This window comes from Chiloscyllium plagiosum, unplaced genomic scaffold, assembly GCF_037043375.1.
Source record: "Chiloscyllium plagiosum isolate Xiang-an unplaced genomic scaffold, Cpla_swu_hap1 HiC_scaffold_20, whole genome shotgun sequence".
Taxonomy (NCBI): Eukaryota; Metazoa; Chordata; class Chondrichthyes; order Orectolobiformes; family Hemiscylliidae; genus Chiloscyllium; species Chiloscyllium plagiosum.
The window spans coordinates 41,232,631-41,244,706 of record NW_028270158.1 but is presented as its reverse complement, the minus strand read 5'-3'; the positions used below and the strand labels follow the sequence as shown (position 1 = coordinate 41,244,706).

General features: G+C 40.8%; 1 protein-coding gene across 3 annotated transcripts in view; it reads right to left on the bottom strand.

The window, feature by feature from the left end:
* The window catches only part of ift140 (intraflagellar transport 140 homolog (Chlamydomonas)), a 144,778-nt gene that overhangs the window by 97,391 nt on the left and 35,311 nt on the right, over positions 1–12,076 (bottom strand). For all 3 annotated transcript variants that reach the window (XM_043711518.2, XM_043711517.2, XM_087997859.1), the window contains exons 14-15: positions 3,119–3,236; positions 66–202 (exon numbers count right to left, since the gene is read on the bottom strand). In XM_043711518.2, the coding sequence (XP_043567453.2) occupies positions 66–202; positions 3,119–3,236 (255 nt within the window). The remainder of the gene's footprint in view (positions 1–65; positions 203–3,118; positions 3,237–12,076) is intronic.

The window sequence follows — 12,076 nt, the reverse complement described above, 5'->3', positions numbered from 1 at the left end:
GCTTTAAACCGCCACAAGCAACTTAAGGGACCTCTCTCATTTAACAGCCATCCTAACTTACTCACTTTTCCGTGTCACTTTCTTCCACATGAGGAACAGAACAGATTTCACTGCTTGGTCGTCCAGTTTCAAAGTCAAAATAATTCAGAGTGTCCATCTCCACATCATAGAAGAACACCCTGGAATCTGGGGTGCCATTCACCTAAGGGAAAATACCATTTCATCAATGTCTCAGTAACAAAAAAAAGACTAAAATTCAAAACTAAACAGCAATTAAACAGAACATGAATAAACGAAATACCAACTTTCCCCACACATTGCTTTGAAAACTGAAGATCAGTAGACAAACTGACCAGGTACCTGAGAATGGAACTTGCCATAAGGACACTAAATATAGAAAGATTGTGCTAATTATATTAAAATGAATCTTGCCGTGCCAACCTGTGAAGACTGTCTTCCTGCATAATATGGCCACTGAGTCTCAGATTCCCAGTTCACCTTGTTGCAAATACAAGGTAGACAAAAAGAAACCAACCTAACAAGTGACTCAAGAAACATGTGCTAGGATCTATACACAGACAGAACACAATGAACAGACAGATTGGTATTCTTCTTGTTGCTCAGCATAGTACCTTTGCCATAGGCAACAGTATCCATCCAGTCAGTGACTGGATGACTGCTCATGATGTATGAGAATGGCTGTTAGCATCACTTTTGTGCACCTTGCAGTCTCTTCTTATGGATAATAGGATCCTTCCCATGATTGAGTGCCGAGATCTGCTTATGTACTGAAATTGTGGTCCCATAAAGAATACAACTTCTCATTTATGCTTTCTCTGTCTGTCATTGCGATGTTGACTGAGAGGTAAATCCAGAATGCCAGGATAGCTTCCCAGCTCTTGGGTTGTAAGCTTGCTTGCTGAGCTGGTAGATTTGTCCTCAGACAGTTAGTCACCATGCTGGGTAACATCAACAGTGAGCCTCCGACGAAGTACTCGTGTCCTATCCCACTTGCCATTTATGTGTATTGGTCTGTTGTGGTGGGTGATATCACTTCCGGTTCTTTTTCTGAGAGGTTGGTAAATGGGGTCCAAATCGATATGTTTGTTATTGGAGTTCCAGTTTGAATGCCAGGCCTCTCGGAATTCCTGTGCATGTCTTTGTTTAGCCTGCCCCAGGTCGTATGTATTGTTCCGGTTGAATTGCTGTCCCTCTTCGCCTGTGTGTATGGATACGAGTGATAGTTGGTCATGTCTTTTGGTGACTAGTTTGTGCTCATGTATCCTGGGGGCTAGTTTCCTGCCTGTCTGCCCAATGTAATGTTTGTTGCAGTCCTTGCAGGGTATTTTGACATTCGTTCTGCTCGTTATTGACAGCACAGTTGATCAGTCAATCTAGTCTACTGCATTCGCTGCTGACAATGTGATCTCCTCTTCATTGGAGAAACGAAGTGTAGATTCAGTGCCACTTCACAGAACACCTACGTTCTGTTCACAAAAAAGACCTTGAGCTTCCAGTTGCCTGCTTTTCAACACACTACATTGTTCCCTGGCCAACATCTCTGTCTTAGGCTTGTTGCAGTGTGCTAGTAAAGCTCAGCACCTCATTTTCCATTTGGAAACTCGTAGGCTTCTGGACTCGGAGTTATAGAATCATAGAGATATACAGCACAGAAACACACCCTTCAGTTCAACGTGTCCATGCTGACCAGATAACCGAAATAAATCTAGTCCCACTTGCCAGCATTTGGCCCATTTCCCTTCAATAACAAGTTTAATAATTTTGAGGCTTGAGACATCTTCTCCCATTTCCTTTCCCTAACCCCGACACACCAGGTCTTGTTATCACATGGTCTGCTATTACACACCACCCATTGTTCACCATTAATAGTCCCCATTAGTAGCTATTTATTCTCCTAGGCTGATCATTATCCACTCCTTTGTCTGTCCAACTACTCTTCTCTCTCTTTGGGCTCTATCTCCACCAATCATTTACTCCTTTCCCTCTCTCCTCTACCCTATTTTCTGCATTAAAAAAATCAACATTTCCTAGATAGCATCAGCTCTAAAGAAGGATCACTTGACCTGAATGGTTAATTCTGATTTCTCTCCACAGATGCTGCCAAAACTGCTAAGATTTTCCAGCAATTTCTGATTCTGTTTCTGATTTCCAGCATTCACAGTTCTTTTAGTGTTTTTCTCTATTTGTATACAAATTCAAACATTTGTAAATGCACAGTGAAAATATAACCCTTTGATCCCAAAATACTTATAAATTGCAAACAAAAACAATAGCTTTTCTTTAGTACACCAAATGCAACCTGGTACAGTATCTAAAAATACATCTTGTATTGTTGTTAAAAACACCACTCATACAGTACTCAAATCAGAGTCCCTGTCTATAATATCTCAATAGGCTTACGCCACTTGTGACTTTAACTTATAGAGTGGTACTGCAGATAGCTTCTTCCTGGAGTTAATTGTATACCTGAGCTTAAAAATACACAGTTTAAAGCAATCACTTCAGGATTTTATCCCAACATTTTTGCCCTGGGACTATCACTGATGCATCACTTCCAAGTAATCTATTTTCACTATATCCTTCCCTTCTCAGGAGCACTGGTTTACATAAGGATGCTAATCAAACGACTTCAGAAGATTGCTTAAAACTCAAAGTAAAAGCTAAAAATAAAATCTCCCACTAAACTATGGGTTTTCTCCAAGGCTTAAAAAATACCTCTCAAACTTTCTCAACAGCAGCTTATTTATCCTATTTGGCTTAAAACCCTACCAACATACAACAAAAAATCTTTAAAGTTAAGCTTCAAAAATTGTTTTAAAATAAATTACCATGGCTATAGAAATACTTACAAGTTAATTATTAACTTCAGACACACAGATAATTCATATATTACTAACAGAAAAAACAAAAAAAAACTCAATAAATAAACAAAAACTCACATTTATATATAAATTACCATCTATAATCACACAATTGTGTAACAGAATTAAATCTTGTGACAGAGTTCCATTGTAGAAAAAGGTTTCGCTGTTACCATTGTTGGTCCAAATGTGCAAGGAAGACTGTTTGGAGTTGGCAAGTTTTCAGCTGTACCTACCCTATTGATGAGAATGCTGACGTTATTACCATTGGAGCTGCATTTCACAGATGTAATACTCCCAAGATTGGGGACATGCTCTGCCAGGTTTTTAGCATTACAGTGTGGCTTTGCTTCCCTACAGAACAGAATGAACATCAGGTTAGGCAAGTATCAGAATACTGATAAAAAAAAATCCTTCCTGCAAACACAGCTAAGCCTGAAAGATAGACAAAACAAGTAATATTTGTCTCCCCTGTAACTGAAAATCACCACTAGTCCATAATTGTGCACATAAAGGGAATAACATGCTCATTAACCTCTACCCATGTAATTAAATGAATATAGGAGATAGAAGTAATGCACTCTATTTGCCCCTTTGATTCTGCTTTGCCAGTTAATAACATTATGGCTAATCTGATTGTAATCTCAACTCCACATTTCCACCTAATTCCACTGCAATTCAGGAACAGAGTTCCAAGAAAGTTCAACCCTTGAACAGAAAATATTTCTCATTTTGGTCCTAATGGGTGACTCCTTATTTTTAAATAGAGACCCCCTAGTTATAGATTTTCCTACAGGAGTAAGCATCCTTTCTACATCTACCTGGTCAAAACCCCTCAGGATCTTATACGCTTCAATCAAATAACGCCTTCCTCTTCTGAACTCCAGCAGACGCAAGCCAAGTTTATCCAACCTCTTCTTAAAAGAAACTTACATGTTTCAGGTATTAGTCTCATAAACTTCCTCTGAACTGCTTCCAATGCATTTACATCCTTCCTTGAATAAGGAGACCAATGCTATTCAAAGTATGCCAGATATGGTCTCATCAATGCCCCATTTATGGAAGCATATCCTCTCTACTTTTGTTACCACCTATATGTTCAATTCACATCACAATAAAAAATAACATTCAATTAACTTTTCTAAATACTTCCAAATACCTGCAATCTGGCCTTTTCTCGAACAAAATCATAAATTGCTGGAAAAACTCAGCAGGTCAGGCAGCAACTGTGGAGAGAAAGCAGAGTTAATGTTTCGGATCCAGTGACCCTTCTTCAGAATGTTCTGAAAGCCTGGCTTGCCCTCCTGTACTCTTTACTGAACCAAGGTTGAACCTTGTTTGATGGTAACTGTGGAGTGACAGACATGCTGGGCCATGAGGCTGTTTTGGGGCATAATTTGCCTAATGCTGATGTTCTGCAGCACAGGTGATCTTACTGAAAGACACAAAAGATTCTGTAGTTGAGTTTGGCAGGCTAGAATTTGAATTGCCCAAACTGTGTGTTGGGTTTTAAGTTACTATACTGTGCCAAACAATCGAGTTTCAACAGTATTTGCAGATAAACATTACTAGAAACGTCCAAAGCACTAAGGAAACTTCTTGAAAAAAAATCCTTTACAGAAACACTACAAATGAGACAACTGATCACATATGAAGTCAACCTTTCATTCCAGGAATCAACCTAGTGAATCTCTTTTGAACTACCTTCACTGCCGGTATATCCTTTCTTAAATACGGGGACATAAAATGTGCACAGTATTCCTCAATAACATTCTGTAAAGTTTTAACAAGACTTCACTATTTTCAAAACCCAACTCTTGAGCAATAAAGGTCAAAAGTCTATTCGTTTACTCAATTACTTGCTGCACCTGCATGGTAACCTTTTGTCTCTCATACGCAAGAACACTCAGATCCTTTTGTGTTGATTCAAAGATAGAAGTTGGATATATAGGTTAAAGGGAAAGTTTCTATTGATCACAAGAAGTTTCAGGTCATTGATGAATGCATTGGTGGCAGAATCTTTCCATTGTGCAGTATTAGACAGTGATGCCATCTACAGTCTGTGGATTAGACTGGATATTTTCTGAGTAATAAGGATTAGAATAAAGTTAAGAGTTTAGAGAGTTCCACCAGTTTTAGATTTGCAGCTGTTAACACACTAAAATCTTTAAAGAGGAGTCAGTCCATGCAAATGAGCTGGATTTACTAATTTAATAATTTTATTGGTAAGGATGTAATATCTAGTGAAATATCCTTGATATTAAGTCGGCCATCAATGACGCAAGTGTCGATGAAACTGGATATGGAAAACAGCAAGGCTGCTGTCTTTGGAAAATTTTTGAAATTGCAATTTATACAATCAGGACACTATTCCTTTAACGGAACACAATTTTTCCACTGAAGAAATTACAGAAGCATAACTGACATCATGGGCCATAAAGTTAGAAGATGAATTGTGTTAAAACTTCATAGACAATTTGACCATACATCCTCAAAAAAGTAGAACATTTCAGTAAAGCATGCAGGAGTAAAGGCATGAAGAATACAATCTCTTACAAAAGATATACATGATTTGATGTGAGATTTGTAAGAAATATGGAAGGACACCATCACAACTTGTCTTCCATTAAACAAGGCATTTTAATGAGGTAGTGACTATGGACCTAATGGCATGGGATAAAGAAAAAATAAATTCCATTTTACGTTTTATTAATCAGACAACCAGATTTTGACAGTAGACAATAATGCATAGTAAAGATATTATTTAGGTAATATATGAAAAGTGGGTAAAAGCTAGACTTGAACCACTGCAATAATAGAGGAAAGAACATGCAAATGATGAACTTAGAGATGGGTATATAGCACCTAAGAAAGCACATGCAACATGCCTTAACGACTAATGCCCAATGACTCTGACCGCCATAATCATGAAGTGCCTCGAGAGGCTGGTCATGGCCCACATCAATTCTAGCCTCCCAGCCTGCCTTGATCATCTACAATTTGCCTACTGACATTATAGGTCTGCAATGGATGCCATTTCCCTAGCTTTGCATTCATCCCTGGAACATCTGGACAACAAGGACATCTCCATCAGATTCGTGCTCATTGACTACAGCTCCACCTTCAATACCATTACCTGCTCCAGACTGATCTCAAAACTCTGAGACCGAGGTCTTGGCTCCACTCTCTACAACTGAATCCTGAGCTTTCTGGCCCACAGACCACATCAGTGAAGACAGACAACTACACCTTCCCGACGATAATACTTAATGCTGGAGCCCCCCCAAGGATGAATTCTCAGCCCCCTACTGTTCTCCCTGTACACTCATGACTGTCTGACCAAATTCCGAATGAATGCCATCTACACTTTTGCTGACATCACCACCGTGGTAAGACAGATATCAAACAATGCCAAGTCAGAATACAGAAAGGAGACAGGGGGCTTGGTGAAGTGATGCAATGAGAACAACCTCTCTCTCGATGTCAGCAAAACTAAAGAACTGATCATTAACTTCAGAAAGAACACCCTTCTACATCAACGGTGCTGAGGTTGAGAGGATCAAGATAGTCAAGTTCCTAGGAGTGACAATAACTGGCAACCTGAGCTGGACTTCCCATGTAGATGTGACAGTCAAAAAGGCACAATAACACCTCTTCTTTAGATGGCTCAGGAAATTTGGCATGCCCACAAGCTCCCTCACCAACTTTTACCAATGCACCAGTGAAAGCATACTGTCCGAGTGTATAACAACCTGGTACGGCAATTGCTCTGCCCAGGACCATAAGAAACTGCAGAAGGTTGTATGCACAGCCCAGACCATCTCAGAAGCGAACTTTCCATCCAAGGACTCCATTTACATGGCCCTTGCTGCAGAAAGTCTGCCAACATCATCAAAGACCCATCATACTCTGGCAATGCTCTCCCACAACCTCTTCCATCAGGCAGAGGATAGAGAAGATTGAACACATGCTCCAGCAGATTCAAGAACAGCTTCTTCCCTGCCATTATTAGAGTGAATGGAATCTCTAAATTGAAATAATGCTGATCTTGCTCATGTTGACCTTGCCCAGTGCACGCCATGTGTGATGTAACTTGTATGCCTGTGTCTAGTTTTTTCTCACCCATGATCTGTATGTCCTTGCTTATTATGATCTGCCTATACTGCTCGTAAACAAAGCTTTTCGCTGTACTTGTGTACATGTGACAATAAATCAATCAAATCAAAGAATGCAAATGTAAACATGTCATTATGGATATGGTAGTTGATGAGCCAAACTGTAAATTATTGGCTGCACTTGCATGGGCTGTTCATGCTAAAAATTTGCTGTAGATGGTAGCAATGTTCTCTCTCAGCTGCATGCACAAAAGGTCTGAGCACGGCAATTAGCATGTCGATGCTGTTCACTGCACTGACTTCCCATCCCAGATGTTGCTGCCACACATAGACCTCAGAGGTCTGTGCAGAAGAAAAAAACATGAGCAAGAATGCTGGATGGTAGGAGGATGCAGTCTATCTTAGTTTTCAGTATGGATCCTGAGGTTCTGTCAGTAATAAGTAACCAGTTCCAAACTTGGGAAGGATCTACAAAGAGCTCTTATTTTTCAGAGCCTTTGAATGGACAACATGCACGTAATAAGATTTTAACTAAGTCTGAAGTTTTGGATAGAATTTGATGAGCCTTGAGAGATAAATGTAAGGCCATTGGAAACCAATTTTAATTAGGGAGATATGGTTTATAATCAAAGGGAAGGACGTTAAAAATGAAGAGGTACATATAAAGTTTTGTCTAAGATCGGAAAAGAATAATTGTACAGCATGGGAACTAGATGCTCGGGTACATTCTTCATGGTTGCTGGGTTTCTGTAATTGTTATGATACCCCAGTCCCATATTCCTAACCATGCCCTGAGTTAATCTGCCTTCCCCATGAAGCCTCTTGCATTGAAATAAATGCAGTTTAACTTGTCAATCTTACCTTGTTCTCTGCTTTGTCCCTGTCTGCCCTGACTGTTTGACTCGCTTCTTTTCTCAACTGTACCAGTCTCAGATTGACCTCTTTCCTCACTATCTCCCTGGGTCCCACCTCCCGACCTTACTAGTTTAAATCCTCCTGAGCAGGTCTCGCAAATCTCCCTACCAGTATATTACTCCCCTTCCAAATCAGGTGCAATCCATCCTTCTTGTACAGGTCACTTCCAGTTCAGAAGAGATTCTAATGATCCAAAAATGTGAATCCTTCTCCCATTACAACAGCTCCTCAGCCATGCATTCATCTGCTCTGTCCTCCTATTCCTACTGTCACTAGCTCGTAGCACTGGGAGTAATCCAGACATTATTACCCTCGAGACCTCCTTTTTAAATTCCTGACTAACTCTCTATATTCTCCCTACAGGATCTCATCCTTTTCCCTTCCTGTGTTGTTGGTTCCCAAGTGTACAATGACCTCCTGCTGGGCTCTCTTCCCCTCGAGAACATTCTGTACCTTTTCTGAGACATCCTTGATCCTGGCACCAAGGAGGCAACACACCATGCTGTTTGTTTGCTGTTGGCCACAGGAATGTCTGTTTGTGCCTCGGTCTAGAGAGTTGCACAGCTATGAGGATGAGGATCAGACACTCACAATTGACGGCTTGACTGATGACAAATAGATTTTTTTAATCTCCATCCAAATAGACCATAATCAACAGTACCTACATCATCACTCATAACTGTCTTCATTTAATTTCTTATTAACAGAGCCACCTCATCACCTTTTCCATTCCTCCTGTCTCTCTGAAAGGTCAAATGCCCGATTGCAAAATTCCCAGTTTTAATCTCCTTGTAAGCATGTTTCTGTAATGGATATGAGATCACATTCATTTATCTTTATCTGCACCATCAGTTTGTCTACAATATTCTGAATGCTTTGTGCAATAAGATACAAAACCTACAAGTTTGTTCTATTTTAAGTTTCCCTAACTTTTATGGTTGCTTGGAGGGACGATGTTGCTCCTTGGACAAGGTTAGGTTGTCCTTGGTGTTTTTTTTCAGAGGGGTCAAAAAGACACTGTCTGCGTTTATCTACTTGAAGAAGGTTTTAACTTAAAACAATACTTGTACAATGAAAAGGGGTGGCCAGTTCTCCCACCTCAGCTTTTCGATGGTTTGTCTTGGTTTTAGCAAGCATTCTAGCAATTCAGAGCTGCTGGTCAGTTGTTAGTTGGGAATCTAAAAGAAACAGCTGCATGGAAGGTGCTCCATGCTGAATCTCTCTGCCATCTCTCTCTCTCCTGTAAGATCCTGGTGTGTGATTTTACCTTTTTTGCAAAGGAGTTTATGGGGATTGTTGCAGGAATTTGGAACAGCATCATTAAGTTGAGATAGTCTGTTGAGTCTTTGGATAGATTAGATTAGTTTAGATTAGATTCCCTACAGTGTGGAAACAGGCCCTTTGGCCCAACAAGTCCACACCGACCCTCCGAAGAGTAACCCACCCAAACCCATTTCCCTCTGACTAATGCACCTAACATGATGGGTAATTTAGTATGGCCAATTCACCTGACCTGCACATCTTTTGTGATTGCGGGAGGAAACCGGAACAACCGGAGGAAACCCACACAGACACGGGGAGAACGTGCAAACTCCACACAGTCGCCCGAGACTGGAATCGAACCCGGGTCCCTGGCGCTGTGAGGCAACAGTGCTAACCACTGAGCCAAAGGGCTACTTCATTAGATATATTCAAGAGGGCGCTGGCTGATGCCCTTGCAGCTAAAGAAATCAAGGGGTATGGAGAGAAAATGAGAATGGGATACTGAGATTGTATGATCAACCATCCCATATTCTGTTTTCTTTTGTTTGTGTTTCTTCCAGTACTTTGTTTATAAATTATGTTTTGTTTAAAACAAAGGTGCTTTGACCAGCTGTATTACAAAACAACTAGAAATGTTAGGGTCTGTGCTACCTTCTTGAAATGCTTTGAAGAGGTCCAGGCTGGTCCATAACACTCAGTACAATATGACATTCACAGATTCTATCCCTTCCTTTTATTTTCTGGTAAGTGTTGTGGTTCTGTTCGCCGAGCTGGAAGTTTTTGTTGCAAATGTTTCGTCCCCTGGCTAGGCGACATCATCAGTGCTTGGGAGCCTCCTGCGAAGCGCTTCTTTGATGTTTCCTCCGGTGTTTATAGTGGTCTGTCCCTGCCGCTTCCGGTTGTCAGTTTCAGCTGTCCGCTGTAGTGGTTGGTATATTGGGTCAGGTCGATGTGTTTGTTGATGGAGTTTGTGGATGAATGCCATGCCTCTAGGAATTCCTTGGCTGTTCTCTGTCTGGCTTGCCCTATGATAGTAGTGTTGTCCCAGTCGAATTCATGTTGCTTGTTGTCTGCGTGTGTGGCTACTAAGGATAGCTGGTCGTGTCGTTTTGTGGCTAGTTGATGTTCATGTATGCGGATTGTTAGCTGTCTTCCTGTTTGTCCTGTATAGTGTTTTGTGCAGTCCTTGCATGGTATTTTGTACACTACATTAGTTTTGCTCATGTTGGGTATCGGGTCCTTCGTTCTGGTGAGTTGTTGTCTGAGCGTGGCTGTTGGTTTGTGTGCCGTTATGAGTCCTAGGGGTTGCAGTAGTCTGGCTGTCAGTTCCGAGATGCTCCTGATGTATGGTAGTGTGGCTAGTCCTTTTGGTTGTGGTATGTCCTCGTTCCGTGGTCTTTCTCTTAGGCATCTGTTGATGAAGTTGCGCGGGTATCCGTTTTTGGCAAATACCTTGTATAGGTGTTCCTCTTCTTCTTTTTGCAGTTCTGGTGTACTGCAGTGTGTTGTGGCCCTTTTGAATAGTGTCCTGATGCAGCTTCGTTTGTGTGTGTTGGGGTGGTTACTTTCATAGTTTAGGACTTGGTCTGTGTGTGTGGCTTTCCTGTATACCCTTGTAGTGAATTCTCCGTTCGGTGTTCTCTGTACCATCACGTCTAGGAATGGGAGTTGGCTATCCGTTTCTTCTTCTCTCGTGAATCGGATTCCTGTGAGTGTGGCGTTGATGATCCGGTGTGTTTTTTCTAGTTCCGTGTTTTTAATGATTACAAACGTGTCATCGACATATCTGACCCAGAGTTTGGGTTGAATTTGTGGTAGGACTATTTGTTCTAACCTTTGCATAACTGCCTCTGCTATGAGTCACGAGATTGGTGATCCCATGGGTGTTCCGTTGATTTGTTCGTATATCTGGTTGTTGAATGTGAATTGTGTTGTGAGGCACAAGTCCAGTAGTTTAAGTATGCCGTCTTTGTTGATAGATTCAGCGTCCTGTTTTCTGTTCTGTATGTCCAGTAGGTTGGCTATTGTTTCTCTGCATCAGGACCTGGACCCAATATACCAACCACTACAGCGGACAGCTGAAACTGACAACCGGAAGCGGCAGGGACAGACCACTATAAACACCAGAGGAAACATCAAAGAAGCGCTTCGCAGGAGGCTCCCAAGCACTGATGATGTCGCCTAGCCAGGGGACGAAACGTTTGCAACAAAAACTTCCAGCTCGGCGAACAGAACCACAACAACGAGCACCCGAGCTACAAATCTTCGCACAAACTTTGAATTTTCTGGTAATAATCATACCCATCACTAACCAGCAATCCTTTTACTTTCTGTTTGATTTTATAATTTTCCACATAACTGAGCGAGTCCCTTAGTTTAAATCCTATCTATAGCCCTAGTCATGCTATATGTCAGGACTTTGATCCCAGTGCGAGCAGCTCCCTATAAATAAAGGGAGTAATAAGCATTATTGGTGTTTGTGAACTAGAAATAAAACTGACTAGATGAGTACATGACTGGATTCTGTCTAATAAGCGTTTAATCTCTGATATTTAACAACACAGGACTTAAATTTAACATTTCATGCAAAAGAATCGTCCTCCAAACACTGTTGGATAACTTGCTTAAATCTCTGGGACTTCAAATTCACAACTTCAAGTGCCTTGACCATGTGTAAGGCTAGACTGTTAGTGCCAGAACCTATTGAAACACAAGCAGTATCCTAGTGAAGTCTAATCACTTAAGTCAATATGGAAAAAAAAACTTTATACAAACCTGACAATATTTTAGGATTTACTATTATTAAGTTATTATTAATATTACTAAGTGTAGTCACTGTTGGAACATGAATTCTGGATGGTGCTTTCAAGTTGTGCTGTAAAACCTAAAGTGATAATCCTC